This window comes from Anopheles moucheti, chromosome 2 (assembly GCF_943734755.1).
Source record: "Anopheles moucheti chromosome 2, idAnoMoucSN_F20_07, whole genome shotgun sequence".
NCBI classification, from domain to species: Eukaryota; Metazoa; Arthropoda; class Insecta; order Diptera; family Culicidae; genus Anopheles; species Anopheles moucheti.
The window spans coordinates 18,796,907-18,816,428 of NC_069140.1; the positions used below are offsets into that span (position 1 = coordinate 18,796,907).

The 19,522-nt window shown below is 43.8% G+C and overlaps 1 protein-coding gene across 3 annotated transcripts in view; it reads left to right on the forward strand.

Annotated features, from left to right (window-relative positions):
- Positions 1-19,522, forward strand: part of LOC128309535 (steroid hormone receptor ERR2) — a 33,583-nt gene that overhangs the window by 10,113 nt on the left and 3,948 nt on the right. For 2 of the 3 annotated variants that reach the window (XM_053045950.1, XM_053045949.1), the window contains exons 2-3: positions 2,400-2,517; positions 19,322-19,462. In XM_053045950.1, the coding sequence (XP_052901910.1) occupies positions 19,328-19,462 (135 nt within the window). In that variant the 5' untranslated portion in view covers positions 2,400-2,517; positions 19,322-19,327. Of the gene's footprint in view, positions 1-2,399; positions 2,518-9,612; positions 9,734-19,321; positions 19,463-19,522 lie in introns of those variants that run through there. The other variant, XM_053045948.1, reaches the window with a different exon arrangement.

A 19,522-nucleotide genomic window follows, 5' to 3' on the forward strand; every position in this document is an offset into this window, starting at 1 on the left:
GGGGGTCTACATTCCGAGACATATCGGTTGTGCGTACCGAACATATTCCCCCACACGCACCATTTGCGCGTTAGTGTGTGTTAGGCAGAACGTAACGCACTCTCAGCATGATGTCTACAGCTGGTTTTATTCCAGCAATCTGATGTCTTTAACAGTTGATAGTTGAATCCATTTGGAGATATATTATGTGCTTATGTATTGATATCTATATCTTCACTTTTCGTATTTGTTACAATAATTGGTAATTGTGGTAAATCATTTTATTTCCTTTAAGAAAGTTTGTTAGTATATCTTTTTATATAACTTTATGAAGCCATTTTTTTCTTTTTTATGAATGTTCTTTTTGAGGTTTACTTTTGTACAGTCTTTTCCCAAATTACGCGAATAATGCGTGCCAGAGCAATTTGCGTATCTCGAATTCCCTTTATAATATCGTTTATATTTAGTATTCAGAGATCGATTGCTGCTTTTCTCGGTAAAAAGCGCATTAATAATTGGTATTTTTAATATTATTTCGACAACTAGGTTGAATGTTTACCAACATTTATGTTTATAATATAAAAATGAAACGCAATTTTGAGAAAATTTGACAAATAAAAAAATTCAATTCAATATACGAAATTACACGAACTTTCAAAATTTTAAGACACGCGTATCTCCAATTCCAAGTAACTCGGGAAATGACTGTACGTCCTTCGGACAATTTGGAATATTTTGTTAAACATAAATACAAATAATCAATGAAGTTTATGTGTTTTTTTTATAGCGATTAAGTATGACTTCATATGCAAATTTAAATCAGTTAAATTCGAGAGAAAATAGCTCTTAATATACAGCAATATAATAGTCAATTTTTTTTTAATAAACTTTCCGACTTTCGTATAACATCGAACGTGTGTTAGAGTTGTAAATGGAACTATAACATATACAACCGGGAAAAGAAGAGTAAGCACAATCGCCAATGGCGGGCCGGAAAACTGTCGGCCTTTTGGCCACCCATTTGCTTGCCGTGTGTAATTTGCTTAAATGTGTTCAAATAATGTGACACATGCCCGGGGAAGCTCGGATGAATCGCTACCAGCGGAAAATGGCTTTGCGTGTCGGTTGGTCGTCCACGGCACCGAAAAAAAAAGCTGCCAACAATCACCAGCGCCACCGGGCATGACTGGGGGGGCGCATTGTGAGATTCATTACAACCCAGTCGAAGACGTCGACGATGACGACGATGACACGATGTACTGTCGAATGTCGTGGAAAGCACATTAGCGAAATACGTGAACCCCAAATCCACTATAGCCATTTCGTTATTTCCGTTTGTTTTAAGCATAAGTTTGATGATGTTGTTGTAGACGATGATAATCGGTTTTTGTTGATTATGGTATCTTCTAGTGTGGGACTCGTGTGTGATTTGTGTAGAATTCGTACAGAAACGATTCAATACATTGATTTTGGTGCTGCAGAAGTGTGCGGCAATCGCAAGGGAGCGGCGTGTTGATGGCAATAAAATGATCATTACTTTTGCTTTCAGTTTTGCGGTATGTTTGCTTGTTTATAGCAGCAATTTAAGGCAGTATTTTGCAAATTGAAGACCTTATTCGGTGTTTGCAATACTTCGTGGGTGCTTATGGAATAGAGAAAATATCTTTTCCATATTTTTCCTAAAGGTTCTTGATGTGCACTTTGCCTATCGATGCAGATTTATCTGAAAAAAGCTACAGAAGGTCCGCAATGCTTCTCCGTGCGTCTTGGTTTGGCTCGCAAGAAGACGGGAAGAACCAGAACTTGGGGAAAGAGCCCAAGAAACGGTGTCAGTGTGTTAAGCTGATCATATCCCACTATGATACACGACATACTTCGGTGTGTACATTTGTCCCGCGAGTTTGATCGTGATGCTTCGCGATGCGGCGGCCTGTATTGTGCACACCAACACCAATGCGGAACCGTTCCATCGATTATGGTCGACGTTATAATGCTCAGAATACAACACTGCCCAGCTGGAACGTTTGCGCGTTTGGGGTGGGAATTGATAACAAACAAAAAAGAAAGGAAAAGATCACCAAGCAGAGCATAGCGAAACTTGAACTTGTGGTTGTTTGGCATCAACGCACTAGCAGCAAACACATCTTGCTTTGCCTCTCACAATGTGTCCGTGTGGTTGTGTGTGGGTTCGCGATAAAAAAAAAACAACATGACTTTCGACGGCTTCGCGGTTTTTGCCGCCGATCATGCTTGCCGGTACTCGGATTTCAGATCCACTGCTGCTATTGGTGGTGCAGAATAATTGTCGGGCTGTGGAAACGAATTTTGATGTTGAATGGGCGAATTCTGAATCGAACCAAGCGAAGCAGTGGAAAAAATCCTTCTCATCTAATTTGATATCTTTATTTTCCCTTTTCCAGATAAGATCACTACCGGGAGACGTGGTTTCTGTGCACGGCAGCAAGGAGAAAACAATGGACTGATCGAAGCGGAGTGAAGCATCTCGATATTATAAAATATTTTATTCTGAAGAGAAAGGTACGTTTGATAAAATATTATTATTATGTTAGCACAAACTGTATGCATTGAAAAGAATTGTTTATTTGAATTTTCTGTATGGAACAGACAATTTTAAAGTTTTTTTTTGTTCTTATTTTGTGCGACATACTTGTGCCCATTGCTAATCACCAATCCCAAAATATATGCGTTCGCTTCGTCTGCATGCCGGATGGATCTGCTAAATATCAGCCATTCAAGACGAACCGGTAATGAAGAAGATTCAATTTCCCTCATGCAACGCGGAAAGAAACACAAAAATGGAGGGGAATGAAAAAAAAACCCCAAAACACGAAACTGATAGATTAAAGGAAAAAAAAACACGAAAGGCAGCAGACGGTAGTGGAAAAGTGGCCAGAGAGGAAGGAAGAAACGCGAAAGGAAAAAAAAATGTAGGTAAATTCGCTAGACATTGCTTGCCGACATGTTCTGAAGGGGGGGGCCGCCATACGACCATACTTTTGCCGACAAGAATCTCCGGTCTGGCAAGAATTGGGCAATTAAAATTTCAAATCTGCGCCATCATTACAGGTAGGGGTGGAGGCAGGGTAGAATACACTTTGGATCGGATTTTTTTTTTGTTGCTTTTTTGGAGTTAAAATCCACACAGACGCAAACACACAGCCGACGCTTCTCCTGCCGGCTAGAAATAGAAGAAACCGTGTGGCCACGAGTAACTGATCACTGTCTCAAGAATTCGCGCACTGCAGTCACGGGAGATGTTGCCTGGGAGACGGTGTGCCTGGTGTGCTCGGGACGTGCGGGTGTGCGGAGTTCCTTTTTTCCTGGCCGTTTGGAGCTTGGACAACAACCATTCTCGATGCTAGACGCGCTGTGACGAATCTGTAGATACGTTGGGTCTTTGCTATTCACAATGTTTCGGTGGTCTAGACAATAAAACACCAAGAGAAAAAAGCTTGATCGAGCAAGAAGAGCCTGTCGGTGAGTCTGGATGTGGTCTGGAAGGCTATGCGATCATTTTGTTTTGTTTTTTTGGTTGTGGGTAGTTCTGCATGAGTTTCTTTCTAGCTATAAGAGACGACTTTTATACGTCGGAGTTCGGAGCATTTCGGGGAATTAATGGATGTGCTAAAATTAGAACCTTAACGGGGAGGAGAGCACCGTTGTCTCGGAATGGCAGCAAAATTTTCACTTTCACGCATTCACTCTCCTGCCGGCTTAGACGTGACCATGAACTTGACAGAGAAATCGGCATTTCTCGGTTGATGGCGTTCGGGAATGTTGCGGGTTCTTCTTTTTGTTTGCAGCTAAAGTAATGATCTAATGCTGTGCTGAGCAGCGTAACGCAATGGTATGGTGGTACGAAAACGGAGCTCTTTTACTTCCAAGCAATGCACCGAAATGGGAACAGTAGCGAGTAGCATGGTTTGAAGCAGATTGTTTAAATCCTTAACGAATCAATGTATGAACCAACGGGAACCTACGGGAACACGTTCCGAATGGCATTGACCATAGCACAAGCGGGTTGTTGCGCTTTTGCATTTGATAAGCGTGTGCAGGTTTAGCCCTTAAAATAGCAACAACACAAACGTGACGGGCTGGTGTTATTATTTTTGTGACCAAGAGTTCCCCACACCCCCTACCGATCGATCGATTGCCAGTTGACGTCCATCGTCAGCCATTTTGACACATGGGACTACTGCGACGTTTACCGTCGGTCGTCCGGAATCAAAACGTTGAACACCCGTCATGGGCAGCTCCTTTCCCAGATGTTGTCGATGGATCAGGATCAGCAAAGATCGACCCCTGGACGGCGATAACCTCATGCGTCAATCGGTGGGGCGTTCTTTTTTTTTCCTTACTGCTGCCTGCCCAGCGGGAAACGTTCGGGTGTACCGATCGTTATTTGTGTCGAATCGGTGCGATCTTAGTGCGTCCATCGTGCGTCCAACAGAGGATCGTCACGTTTTGGGAAACGTGTTGCGGGTTTAGTAAGCCTCATAACAGCTTAGTGGTTAACATTGTATTTAGTACCACAATTGGAGGAATTTTCACTATCCTGCCGTAAAATGATGTGTATGTTAAAGAGATTTACGATAAAGTTTATATCACGAACGATAAGTGAAGCATTCGCCTCGAAACCATGGCTCGTTACGCATGCACCAGGATAGAAGTATTTCTGCGCTTTTCTGTTGCGTTCTCTTCCTCATTCCATAGTCGAACGTCCATAGAATATTGTGTCTGTGGGCTTCTCACCGTACGTCATCCATATTCCTGGAGATAAGTGATCACCGAAACGCTGCCTCCGCTAGCAGAACTCTGCCGCAATGGGCTGCGCTCGTGGGCTCAAAGAAAGATGGCTTGAAGTGAACCGTGCAGCTTAATATGTCGCATCGGATGGTTTCACGGGTGAAATTTCCCTACGTCGGAACCGTCGCGTTTCTTCCGGTTTGGTTGTCGCACTGGCACAAACCGGTAAAGGGCAAATATTCCATGGCAGGCGCTACCCCCTTTCATGTAGGGTGGCGTTCGCTCTCCCCGATCGCTCCCCCCCTCTCCCCCCCAAGCAAAGGCCACGAGGGCTATATTGCACGTTCGATTGCACTATCTAGTCGTTGTCTTGTGAACGTTTCTCCTCCACTTCCATGCGATTGATTAGTTGCGCCTGATACGCGCTGATAAGAAACCGTACAGGGGTTTCACTCACCCTCTGGCGGATGGTTGGAGGGGTCCGAACGGCAAGGGCGGGGGATGTTATTGTTGCTGTTGTGGGTTTTTTTTATTTGATTTTTGCATAAACAATATCGTGTATATGCGCGCGACGGGGGCCCGTTATCAGGCACGATCTTGTTGATACGAGGCTGCGAACAAGTGCACGCAAGTTTGCCTTGCCACAAGTGCAGCCACTCGGGGTTCGGTGGGCGTCCATTTTCTTTGCCTCCGCTGCTGCCTGCTGATGACATAAAAATGAAGGTTTTGAGAGGTTTTATAACCTGCGTAAACCCTTGTGGACGCACGATAGTTGACATGTTGTTATTTATTCAACATTTACGATACGAAGCAGTAGATAAAGCCTCTGATAAAGCCATAGTTTGAAGGGGGGTTCGATTGCAGCGGGCTGAGAGTAGCACGGTGATCGACGATTAATCATGGAGGAACGTGATGAAACTAACACACAGCTATGCTGGAAAATTCGTACACCGAAAACGCTGGCATAAGAATGGCTTCCACAGTGTACAATTGCGGAGCCGAAATTTATGCTGCCCTGGTTGGTACACCGGGACAGACAGTAGACACGAACATGTAAATCTATTTCGGCGGTTGGTTTAGCATTTTTTCGGACATTTCTATCAGCTGGCCTCGGCCTGCATCAATCCAGGTTGCGGCTGTTTCGCTTTCGCCCTCCTCTCACGGTCAAGATCGACCGTTGGCGATGTATCGCCGAATCGGTTACCGCATTGGCATTGGCCAGAAGTAGGAATGAATACACTGAAGCGACCCAAGAATCGGCATTAGGACGTTGTGACAGCTGGTAGGAAGAAGTACATGCTAAACCTTTTATGAAAAGCTCCCAGAATGCGAATCCGCATATGTAAAACCGTCTCGCGAGGGGGAAGGCTGTGGATGATACGGTGCGGGCCTCGCTGTTGGCATTGAATGTAGCCAGCTCGTGTAAGGGCAAACTCTCGGTGCAGATGGGACAAGGGTAGTGTGTACATATCAGCTGTGTTTCAGCTTGAAAATCGATGAAGCTGGATGGGTTTGGCGATTCCTGCTGAACACAAGGCGACAGAGAGGTTTACATTATCCGTTTTGGTGAGTTGAGGTCATTTCGATTTGTATCCACTGTTCTGGTTCTGTGTATTAAAAGTGTTGTAGTGCTATTTTGTATACGCGACTGTTTAACCATAAGTATTTCTATACGAAAGATAGCATTAACCTACATTTAATGCCAAATTATGAATAGAAGCAAAGGATATGATTATCATTTTGTTTTTATAGTTTGACAAAAAAAAATAAAAAATTGTCATAAATCACCAGGCGCCCGCTTTTTTTTATGTTTTGTTGTTAAATTATTACTTTAAGTTAAACATTTAAAAAAAAAATCCTAACGCATTTTTTTTTCATTTTGCATTCAACTGCAGTTTTAATTCAGTTTAAATATAATCTTATGTTTAGTACACGCATTCAACTGTTAGAAACTATGGTCAAAAGCTACCTTACGTGTTAACACCTTAATGTTGCATTTTCTGGTAATAAAAAAAATGATAGGAAATAAGCAAGAAAACCCCTTGCTTCGTGCGTTTAATTTATAAAAAAATGAATAATCGATTTACTAACGAATATTCAAAATAAACTACCTTTCTTATGCCAACATAAAATAGACTAAGGATTAATACTAGGCGCCTCCATTAGTGGCGGGCGTGGTGAACCAAACCGAAAGCTCTCAATTTTTTGCTGCTTGCTTTAGTTGGTTTTCTTTTCGTTTGGTAAGTTTATCGATTAATTTCCCCTTCTTTTTGGTTTGATTCTTCCCTCGTACCAAACCTGTTCCTAGTTCCTTGTTCCTTGTATCCAAGAACCTCATAAACTAGCGCAAGCGAAAGTGTTTCCCGTTCCCGAACCAGACCGATCATTTTCCGATCCATAGCCTCGTTCACTGTTCGGTCACGGAATTCGAATCGATTCAACTTTCCTTGCTCGAAATGTACCATGATTGCATGTCGGCTCCGTACGGCGCCAGCTGAGATTGATGAGTTGGTTGGAAGTTCTTTCATTCTCGCTTCGCCCGTACTTTCATCGACACCAACGCTGTCGAAGCTTCAGCGTGGGGTTTTTTTTTCTAGCTATTTTGTTGCTTGTGTTTCTTGTGTTGTGTGCGGAAAAAGCACCAACACTACGGCGCACAGTTAAGTTGCATATTGCGTGCGTACAACCGATCGTGAAGTGAGCACATGTGTGTGCGGTTCTTTATTTCCCTTGTTCCGTGTTCCGTGTGCTGTGTGTGAGAGATGGTCAGGCAAAAGAGGCAAAAGAAACATCCGCCACCGCCACTCAAACCCGATAGAATGTTCAAAATGCCCAAACTTGATGATCGGAAGAATAAGCGAATTAGGCAGGGGGGAAACATGATGAAAACATCATCATCCCCACCCGCTTAAGGGTTTCGCTGTGGACGCATCGTTCTTTCCTGCTTATTCGCTCGCCCATCACACGTACACGCACAAGAGCCATTCACTTTCCATCGGCTCTAGCGGTAGCGGATGTTGCGAGTAAAGCCGGTTGGGAGGGTTTTTTTTCGGTTCTGTTGGTTTTCCAGCACCAGCACGTCGAATTCCCCAACAAATTTGGACCGGTCGATTAGTTGCGCTTGGTTGCATGTTGGTCACGGTTTTCGTGTCGCGATGTTTGTGCCTGTGTGTGCGTCTGTTGTATGGCGCTGGTTTGTTGGTCCATTAGGTGCAAGTGAGAATACTCTAGCTTCGTATGCGTTCGCAACAGCTGTGAGATCGTTATTTGCGCAATATATATATACACACACACACACACACGCACAGGTTCGCGGTGTTTTGACACACAAACGATTAAACCGCGAATGTGAATGTCAGAATAAAGTCCCGTCTCTCACTACGATCACCACTGCTTAGACGTGTGTTGGTTGCGTTGTGAATGGTAATGAGGGGTTGGTGAGGACGGGGGAGGTTTTTGCCGGCCACAATCATCAGCATCATTATCTTGGCTGCGTTCTCGTCATCATCCCCGTCTTGGCAAGCCGCCGGTGTGGTGGAGGCTCGACGACACACGCGGCGGACACGAAAACAATCCCCGAAAGAAAGAAAAAAAAGAATGGAAAGCTGTTTTGCCGCTGTATTGGGGTGGAAGCAGAAGAAGGCACATAAAACAAAAGGGGGGGAACACACAAATTATAGTGCTGGTGGTGTATAACAACGCACACGGTGGTTTAGTATTGGTGGGTAGATTGTGGAGAAGTCTGTTCTGTGCGTTGCAGATTTCGCGTTGAAATAAAAACAACAAAACCCGCCACTAACACCCCATATCCTGCCCCCTCAACCAACAAACACACTCACACGCACACCTGCGGGACCTGGCTCGCGTATGTGTCTGTGTATGTGGAAAGAGCCACGCATTAAAGCATACCGATAAGTGATCGTGTGCAGCGGCGGCACTGGAAAGCACGCGAGAGCCGTCCGCGAGAAAATACACGCTCGAAGGAATTATATATGAAAAACAAAATTCGCGAACCGCACCGCGCTCAGTACGAGACTTGTTGTCGCTCGGTACGGACGAACGGCGAACCGGGTCAATTGCAGCGAGTGTGCGAGCGAAAAAGAAAAGGGTTGGAAATAACTGGCTGCGTGCAGCAAAACCATCGTTCGTGCGAACAACACAGTGCAGTCAGTGCTGCAGTGTGAGCGAAACATTATGTGTACAGTGGTTTATTAACAAACAAGGGCCATCCCATTTTGTTGCGCACAGTTTTTTGGGTTGGTTTTTTAAAGCACAAATTCTGCACATTTGCCGGTATAATTCCAGCATCGAAATTCGAACAATTATTGACCAGGGCTTACCGTGAGTGATCCGCTGTCGATCGCGATCGCGTGGGGGTGTGTTTGTGCCTTTACCCTTTTCTTGCGGTGTGTGCGCGCGTGCGCTCGTACGCTGGTGGTGTGATTCTGTGGAGAAGCAGACCCCTTTCACCGCAAACTGGTGCCGCCGGTGCATTAATACGCGTAAATGGTGAAAATCTGGTCCGGTTTGTGCGAGGAAGACCAGGGCTACGGGACGTAAATACACCACCTCGCTCGACCGATTGTGTGTGCCTTCAAAAGTTCGTCGTCGGTGTCATCTTCGATGTATTGATGTCACATCCATCAATCGCTTCTTGCGTGCATTTTACGCATCATCCGCGTCGCTCGTTGGTGATCATCCCCGCAGAGTTGATCATTTTATCGAAATCGAAACCAACGCACCACCACTACCACCATATCGGTGTGCATCAGGCGCAGTGAGAGTGCCTCGAGTGGATGTAGTGTTTGGGAAATTGCCACATAAATTCTAGGTGCAATAGACGATCGTTCTACATGGGACAGTTTTGGGCAGGAGATTTGTGAAAGAACAGCATAAAAGGTGGTTGTTGTTTGTACCTTAGCAGAATAATACTTTCACTGCCACACTGGACGAAACCGGCACGATGGATACTTGGATGCAGGAAGTGGTAAGTGTCGCGTTTGCAATTAGAACCCAGCAGCAGCCAGCTTAATAAGCTTCCGGATCGTGCTTGTATACAGTGCAATCGATCTGTCGGATGCACCACCGGGAGATGATATAACAAGCCTCCACTACAACCGATATGTATATGTATTTGCACAGTTAATAGCGACGCGTTCCCATTGCGTTTTATCCCGCAAATACTCGGGTCTCGGGTGTCGGTTGTGGATGGATTAGTTTGTGCTGGTACTTGTACTGCCACCACTATTATTATTATGTCAGCCACTCGCACGCCTTCTTTTCTCGCGGGCGCAGACCCTTCTGTCCTTCACCTTCGCCCCACACTCGGGTTACATTCTCGTACGTTCTAACATCCATTCTCGAGCCCGCCCCGCATTCTGGCCACCTTCGCCACTGCCACAAGCTCTTACCATCGATCGATGTTTCGGTTCGATGTTTATGATGCGCGATTCTAGAGCCGTGCTTGCGCTCACCCAACGCTATTTTGTTTGCCGTAAGCGCAGGAGTGAGTGCCGAAGGTGTGTGTTTCGGTTTTTTTTTCCTTGCTGGCTTGATTTTTCATCGTGTCACGCCTGTTGTAAATTAGCTACACTCTAAAGCCACCACCGGAGAGCTACCTTTTCGAAGGCCGGCCGCTGGTGCGTTTGCGTGTTCTTGTTCGCGCGTTGGTTCGATATGGCGAGAAAAACTGGAGGATGATTGATGGTGATGTGTTGTGTTTTGCCGGGCAGTAGAATGTGTACCGTGCCGTATGAAGGCATTTCTCGCAAATGAGATAGCATTGGGTTGCTGGACGCGTAAACGTTCCACACGTTGCATTCAAACGATGATGATCGGGACCAGAAACACGGGAAAAGGATAGTGGATTAGTGGATTTCAAGCTAGTGGATTTTATTTGGTGTACACCTTTTTATGTTCATTAACCAAATAAAACCGGCTTTACATTTCTCGTATTGTTTGCCAATCACAAGCTGTTTGACTAAAGGGAGAAATGAATAGGCTTTCAGGATTGCGTTAAATGTCAATCATGGGAAAAGGCAAAAAAAGGCTCACGCTTTCAATTCAATTTTTGTGTGTTGGTGATTGATTTGTTGATGATTTGTAATGAAATTCCAGCGCCATTGGAAATTATCGACAGCTGTTTTGTGTAATGAGTTAAATGATCAGGATGATCGATAGGTGTTTTTTTTCACGCTCTTCCCCTCTCTCTTTCTCTCTTGTTATATCTCTCTCTCTTTCTCAATTGACATGTAGGATATGAGCTTGTGGTTAGTTGTATTATTGAAACGAAGATGTGTGGTTTAATCGGTTTGTGGTGTGTGATGAATTTATGTCAATTTGATCGACGACAAGCGAAACATCATCCTTTAACAATTTTCAATTCGAACATATACATTGAACTCTCGTTTCAAATGTTCGGATAATTGCATGATGATATATTCAAACAATTGTTACAAATAAATAATGACACCGGTGTTGATTCGTAAGTTGTGATTCCGATTGTAAAAGAAACTTTGGTGTAGTGCTGCATTAATTGAATTCGGTGCCGAATTATTCGATTCATGAGTCTACTCTCGAAGAATGTGCAAATTTCTAAGATCTCGACAAGTTTTCGGCATTTGTGCAATCGATTGGGGTATTTTTAAAGACTCTTAAATCTCGAAAGAATCTCTAAAGGATCATAAGTTCTAAGAATTCTCTAAGAATTTATGAATCCTTCATAGTTCAGGCATAATTAAAAAAATCAGAAATGCCTGGGGAATCATTATTTTGCAAATAATTATTAATATAGCTTCTGCAAAATAGGGTTTCCATTCAAATGGTGAATTAATTCAAACAGCTCTGGGAATCGTCTGAAATATTGGTGTATTTTTACTATTTTTTTAATGTTCGTTGGCTACCATAAGCCATAGTCAATGAACTGATTAAAAATAGTATAAAGAACTTTGAGAAATTGTGTCGTAATTGCGATTCATTGAATTCATTAAATACAAATTCTTAAAATTTCATAACAGAGATTCTAGGATGTTCACTCGGTTGATTACTCGGTGCTTAGATTTATTCAGATTTATCCAACACTTCTACCTGGATATGTTAAAAAGTGCATTTTTCCGACTGATATAATCAATTGTAATATATTGTAAAAGTTTCCCACCTTACGGATTAAAAATTCCAACAGTAGTAACGCGAAAAGTTAGACGAAGAAACCGAAATGGACAACATAGTAAATTGCACCTCATTTATATAATTTTACGGATTGACGGATACGGCTAGCTATAAAAAATGAAGAAATCAAGAATGTAACATAGCAATACGAGCCCAAAAAAAAAAAAAAAGAACGAACTGCTTCAAGTTTGGCATCACAACAATACGCACAGCGCGATGTGACGGGTGATGCGATAGACAGTTTCTCTGGGTAATACCTCTCGGAATGACTAAAATGATTAAAACTAATCGCCACTAAATGCACGATGCCAGGGGCGGAATGGCACGACCCACCACGAGACGACAGTGGACAGTGGAGGTCGTGTGTAAAATGTTTCTGAGGTGTTTTTTGTTGTTAATTTTAAGCAATTTGTGAGCGAGAATGTGTCTCTTTTTTTTCACTTCCACACGCTATGCAAAACGCTCGTTACGCCATATGTGCGTCGAAGGTGTGTGGATTGATAAGTTTCTGGTGTGGGCAAGGTACGCTTAAAAGCCTCACAATCACAGCCGCGTGTGTGTTAGAGTCGCGGGTTAATTTTATTAATTATATTGTTATTTAATTTAAGGATGTTAAAAGCAGCAGAATGTGCTGGGGGAAATTTTATTGCAACATTAACCATTTAATGTAACTTATCGTTTGCCGTGCTTAGGTCCATCACGGTCCAACCATGCTTTTAGTCGACAAGGCGCGACGAAGACAAAACGTTTTTACGACGGCTTCCCATATGGGTTTCCTGCGGTTTGTCAGCTCGGCTTCTCCCTGTTCTGAACTTCCACCGCACGCGAATGTTATTCTGACTAAATTCATCGTTTCCTTTGACGAGCTGTGACACATCATTTTAATTTAGCGACAATATACAACCGCGTTGCATCTCTTCAGTTCGCGTCACTCCTTCCATTAAAAGAACGATTTGGTACACCACACTCTCAGTCCTCCCTTCCGCTTAATTTATCGTTCCAATCACCCCGGTCTCGGTTCCCGGTGCCATCTGGCTGAGATTTGTTGGGGTGATAGGTTTTATGCATTTTTAATTTAATTATCACCACGTTGTGCGATTTGCGACCCCGTGGAGCAGCCTGGAATCAGCTTCGCTGCAGCTTTAGTGTGTTGGTAAGATTTATCACGGAGGGAGTTGATTTTTTTTTTTGGTTGCTCCAACGGCTCCGATGACGAAAAGTGGACACGCAAAGCAAAAGGGAAAAGATTCGGTCGTCATCGATCCTGCCATTTGAGTGATTTGATCTGACCATTTCCTGTCACAACTGACCGGAGTTTAACGAGGCTATTAAACTGAACTGAGCCACGGGACTATGGCGCGGGTTTCTGTCGCGGTTTGCCCACCTGTTCCGTGTGCTGATGCACTTTTCGATCGATACGAGGAACGATAAATTTTGCCAGCACTCAACTGTCAGTTTTAGTGGTGGAGTGCGAAAAGGGAACGTTTACGACCTTCGACGAGGCTTGGGCATAAGCAGAATGCGAGAAGCACGGATTATACAGGCCTGTCACTGGGCCATGGGTGTGAATAAGTTGGACTGGGATCGACAGGGATTCGCCATTCGATGGATAGAATCTGGAAATCTTAACACTCTTTTGAACTCTGAACTCTGAACATTTGAATAAACACATCATCATAAAAGATGTATTACGGACCTGAAACGCTCCCTATAGGAGAGTTCTTTGTCAATTATTCCTCGTTGTGATCTTCCACCCTGTATGTGCTCCGGGAATGATAATAAGAGCAATAAGTGGAAAATGAAACACGCTTATTCTAAAACATAGACAACATACGTCGTTTCGTTCAGATAAGATGCCTTAATCACAGCATTACTCAGAAGCTTTCAAGCGCATTTTGCGAATTAATATGTATTATAAATTACCCATCGAAGATTGTTTTACAAACATGCTGCACTACAATGAACGCACATGTTTCCGCTTACATACGATCATCTGCTTGATACCGCGGTTGCATAATGCATTCCCCTCGAACTGTAGGGCTCCACACACAGCCAGCACAGGCAAGGCAAGGCGAGAAGCAATACAGCGTATGAACCGGTAGTAGCGTCTGCCAGATAAGTTGCAAAGCTGCACCGTAACGGAACCGAAGATGACGACCGAAGATTATGCGTTTGGCCCGGTGGTCCGATCGCGTTCGCCTGTTGCATGAGGTTTGTGCGTGCGTCTGAAGTTTGGTCTGACAGCCGGCGCGGATTTGTTTACAAATCGGTCCATTTTCCTCCCTCGTCCTATCGCCTTTCGCGTGGTTGCGAAAAGATGGCAATGTTGTGTGATGATCAGCTTCTTGCGGATCGGCTGCATTGTATTCAAGTGCTGATAGTACCGGCAACTATTATCATCATCATGTGGAGCTGGAGTGACTTTCTTGGGGTGTGTGAAAGCAGTACTACTGGAAGGATGCAAATTGAGAATGGCCGGCACTCAAGTGATGTACGGCAGAGTAACTCAGAGACTTCGGGAATAATGCCATATCAGCGTTGCAGATTGCAGAAAAAAGCACCATAAACGATTTGTTTTAGTTTCGCAAATTGATAGCAAAGGTAGCAGGCCTCTACACACTACTATCTGGAGCAATCTGGTTTTGTTTGATGGCGGGTTGGTTCATGGTTGTGATCTTGCACCGAATCGGGTCAAAGGGGAAACGGAACGATCAGGAAAGGGAGTCTGTGCTGAGTTGTGCAACGCGAATCTTCCATATCAGGTTTTTTTTTTGTGTGCAAACGGCGTGGTTTGAGATGATGCCCTCATTTACATAATGTAAATGCTTTCGCCGTTTGCATTAAAGTTGGTAAAATATTTAAATTGTTCAATATTTGCTATCAATTCGTCCGTTTTTGATTCCCTGCACAGCAGTGGCTTAATGTTGCTGAACGTCATAAAATTTATTGAAATCAACAACAGAGTTTACTTAAGTTCCTTTTCACATTTCCTTCAAAACGCACCGAAACTCGTCGGAATAAGAAAGGAACGCAGACTGTGCAAACGTTCCGTACAATTGAGTGGTCTGTGTGTATAGTGTGGTAATGCCTATCGTAAGATTGCCTTGAACTTGACCGAGATGAGAGAGGCTTTTACTATTACTTCATACCGCTTCCCTCGCCCCAGTGGTGCTGCACAGTACAAACCACCCCTTTATTGTGGCTAACCACAATGTGTATGGATGCCGACGAAAGCGACGGGGGAAAAAGAGAGCGAGAGACCATTTTGCGCGTCAACCATGCGAACCTAAGCTGCGGGCCAGCCAGCCGCCAGTTGTCGTTAATAGCTTTTGACATAGACTAACAAAAAAAACACACTCACACAACCAACCAACCGGACAGGGAAAAGCGGAAATGGAATGTGGAAAAGCTCTTGGTGGGGGTCTCTTTGTTACCGTGGCGGTTGTTTTCTTTTTTGATGTTCAGTTTTCCCCCCGTTTTTTTGTGGTTGATGATTATTATTCCACTCTAACATTCATGAGATGCGCTGCAAGAGCAGACTTAATGTTTATCAAAAAAAAAAAAGGAAAATGCTACCAACCAAACAAACCGTTGTTAAATTTGTTACGAAACCGAAACGAACGTGAGAATAATAGAGAAGCAATAACACAACAAACACAAGAAAAAAACACACGCACACATACCTTTTCATAGTAGACGCAGAACCATCAAGTCATATGCTGCTATTTCGCTTTTGCTAATTGCTTTTCTAGCAGGCCGACGTTTTACGATGAGCCGCCCGGCCGCGCTGTTGTGCTGTGGTCGAATGGAAACCAACGTTGCTCGTCTCACTGCTCACGTTCACTTTTGTTCTCTCTCATTAGCCTCTCATCGTCATCATGCCGCTGTTGTGTACCGTCCGGTCTAGACCGCGTGCGGATTGACGTTGGTTCTAGGGGTCGTCCCTTCTATGCTACGCGCAACACACCCCCCCTAGGTTGTGCCCCTCTGGCGCAACGGCAGCATGGGAATGAATGGAACGGTTTCGGTTTCGATCGTCTTGCTGCTGCTACTACGATTACCACCATTCGTAGCGCGAGTGAAAAGAGATTAGTGAGATGGAAAGTGTCTGAGATGATGATGATGATGATGGAAAGTAAAAGTGAGTCTAGTGCGTGGTTTTCACATGCCACATAGATCTATCTCCCCATTGTGAATCGTGAATGTTGATACTAAAGATGAGAATGAAAACAGTCTTTGCAGTGAGTTGAATAGCGTAGAGTAGAAGAATGATCAATTGGGTTTCATTCAATAATAAACACCATTTATTCTTCAACTACTCTTTAAATTACTCTATTCAAGTGATATTTGGGGCAGCTAGGTGATGTACTGGTAGCCGGCAACGATCTTCACCCGACGGGACTGGTACAAAATCCCATCCGGACCAATCCTCCGTACGCAGGATTGATTATCCAGCTACGGATGAATAAAGTCAAAGAAGGCGAAATAGCAGGCCTTTCAACTTCTTGAGGATGTTGTGCCAAAAAAGTAGAAAAAGGTTTAAGTGATTATTTTAAGTTTTTTTTTAATAATTCCACAACTCTTCTTGCTAAGCTGAACTGATCCACACATTCACTTGCAGATCTTAACTCACTCACTCATTCGTACTAAGTGCGCACATCTTTAGTTGAAACCCTGTAAATTTCGTTTTCAACGTATACGTTTATAGAATGCATCTAAATCAATGAACTATCGTCTCCACTGTCACTGTATCATTATTGTTGTGATATGTAGATCGCGGATATCATATATTTTTTGGTGCGCAAGAGAAAATCTCTCGAAGATCGCCAAGAATTGCCGAATAGAACGATTAGCAGTGTGAATCGCAGCTTGGATTAATGGCTAAATTCACGCAATTTCCGGTTGAAACGAGTTTCTTTCAAATTGCCACTCCTTGGGTTTATTGGATTTTTATAAAAATAATATACCCCCTTAAAGAAGTGCTACAGCCAGCTAAGAGATGTTTTTCTGTCTGGCGCGATCAGGGTATATACATATTTGGCAAGTTTCTGTTTTTTTTTTTGTTGTTGCAAACCCGAAAGGGCTTCCGTTTGGATGTAAGCGTCATGCTGTGATAAATTAATAAACCACCGCAACGATCCCCAACTCGATCGTTCAGGCTTCGCTTATATGGTCTATTTCTTCCACCTCATATTGAATTTGATTGCTATAAAATGTTTATCCGTCACGGGGGCACCCCGCCCCTTCCCCGAGGTAGGTGAAGAATTAAACGCCAATCGGGCTGCATCGCTCGGCAGAAAATCTCACACTCATTCCTTTCCAATCCACACCGAAACATGTGCGGTTGTTAGTCGTAATTTGCGATACGATTGGCTACATGCGGGAGCTGGCCCTGGGTGTTTGTTTGTTTGTTTGTTTTTTTTTTTTTTCGCCATGCCTATAAAGTTTGACTGTACGAGACGTATTTCACAATTCGAATAGTCTCGGCAAATCAAATAATCATCCTTCCGCGAAAATGAGAAAAAAAAACCATCAACCAGCTAATTCATACACACACGTGAAAGGGGGGGAGAATTCGATCGCCAATAGGCAGGGGTACCACACACCAAAAAAAAAACCCCACATGCAGATCCTGCATCATCCTATACGCATCACCGGTTGCAAACTGCAGCGTACATGCTAGGAAGGCAATGATGATGATGATGCATTATGATCATTCATTTAAGAAAAAAGCACCACCACCACCACCATCTCGCACACCTTTTGCAAGGTGGGGTCATTGGTCAGTGTCAAGGTTTTAGCTCCCTGCCAGAAAAGCTTTCCGGAACTTTGGCGATGGGGAGGAAGGCAGGATTAGCACCGACTCACGCAACCCACAATGTGCCACAATGGCCCGGGAAAAGGAAAAAAGGCGAAGCAACACAATCTGCATCGAAACTGCAGCTCATTACACGCTTCTCTTTTGCCGCAGCTTGTGGATCGATTAATGGGGCAATCCGTGAAGGAAGTGGGCATTTGGGTGTATTTTTTTTTTTTGTTTTTTGGTTGGGAGCTGTTCTTCCTCCCCCAAAAAATAGATGAGTGGCAGAACCAGGGACCGTGCAGCAGGAACGTCGCTGGAAAGGAGCGTTGTTTTTTTTGTGCATTGGGGGTGAAGCGGGGGACGTAGAAATGATTATTGTAATTGTGGATCGCATTCTGGGAGGGCGAGCGCTCTGGGGATTACCATGCGAATGCAACCGTATCGAAAAACCTCCCACCGTCTGCAAACTCGGCCACCCATCTTCACCCAGCCGCCCGTTACTCGGCACGGAGCGAATCGCAGTAAATCCATCAATCAATTGTGCATTAACCGTGTCCGGTGCATGGTTTTTTTTTGTTTTGTTTTGGCCTGAAGTGTAATTGGGTGCGGGAGCGGTCGGTGATGGAAAACGTTGAGGGTGTGCATATGCAGGATGGGTGCCCAAAAATAATGCCAATCTTCTTCTCACTGGAAAGGCGCAACGCACCATCACGGTGCGCACAAATCGACTAGCGTGAAGAAGATGCACTTTTTTATCGTAGCGACAGCCGGGGGGGAGAGTATCAGATCCTGGCGGAGTTGTGTGTGCGCTTTTTTTTGCTGAGACCACCGTACAAAAGGAAGTCACACACGAAAAAAAAACACACAACGTTGGAATTAATTACGGTCAATTTTTACCGGTAGCAAGTGGGCACTTTTGGCACCGGCAAACACGACGGTTGCAGTTAATTCTCCCTATTCAACCTTCTTTTTGGAGTTAGTTTGTCCCGAACAAAAAAAAAACACGGCGATTGGCGAGACGCGCATAGGAGCAGTAAGAAGCAAGAATTAACCACCATTGTACTTGTGATGCTGATGATGTGTTCAGCTTGAACACACCTTTTTTTCGCCTGTTTTTTTTTTTGTTTCGGCTGTGTCGGCTGCGTTGAAGAGAATGCCACAAAACGAACAGCTGTGCATGCGTAAAATGAAGTCAGTCTTGGCTAATTTGTGTCTTGTTCTGTTCGCGATTGAATGCGATTAATTTTATTCTACTTAAGCGGTTGGGTTTTTGCTTTGTTTTTGTCATCGATTAAGGTTTAATGCTGTGCTGCGCTACGTTAAAGCGTGCTGCATCGCGTAAAATTGGATTTGTTGTTTCACATTTCCATTACCGTTTTGTCGTTAAATAACGCATTGAATATTTATGCTGATTTTTAAAAGTGGCAAATTAGTGTTTTAAATGTATGGAAAAGCGGCTTTCGTTATGTCATTTTTTGGCTGTGTCGAACGAATGAGGTGTGCACAACATCTCGGCGATGTTTTTTTTCCTTACATTTGTTTAAAAAATCTATTGTAGATGTGTTTAAAAATGTTGCATTAAAAGGCTATTTCTTCTTTCTGTAGGTGTCGATGATGGCAGGCGACGGAACGTCGGCCAGGATCAAACAGGAGCTGATCGAAACTTCCTGCTGCAGCCCGTCACCATCGTCGGTCGGTAGCTTATCCCAGACCAACATACTGTACGGCAATTCACCCACGGGAAAGGTAATAAATCCGTTCATGAAAACAATTGTCATTGCGATAGTTTGCTAACATTTGTGTTCT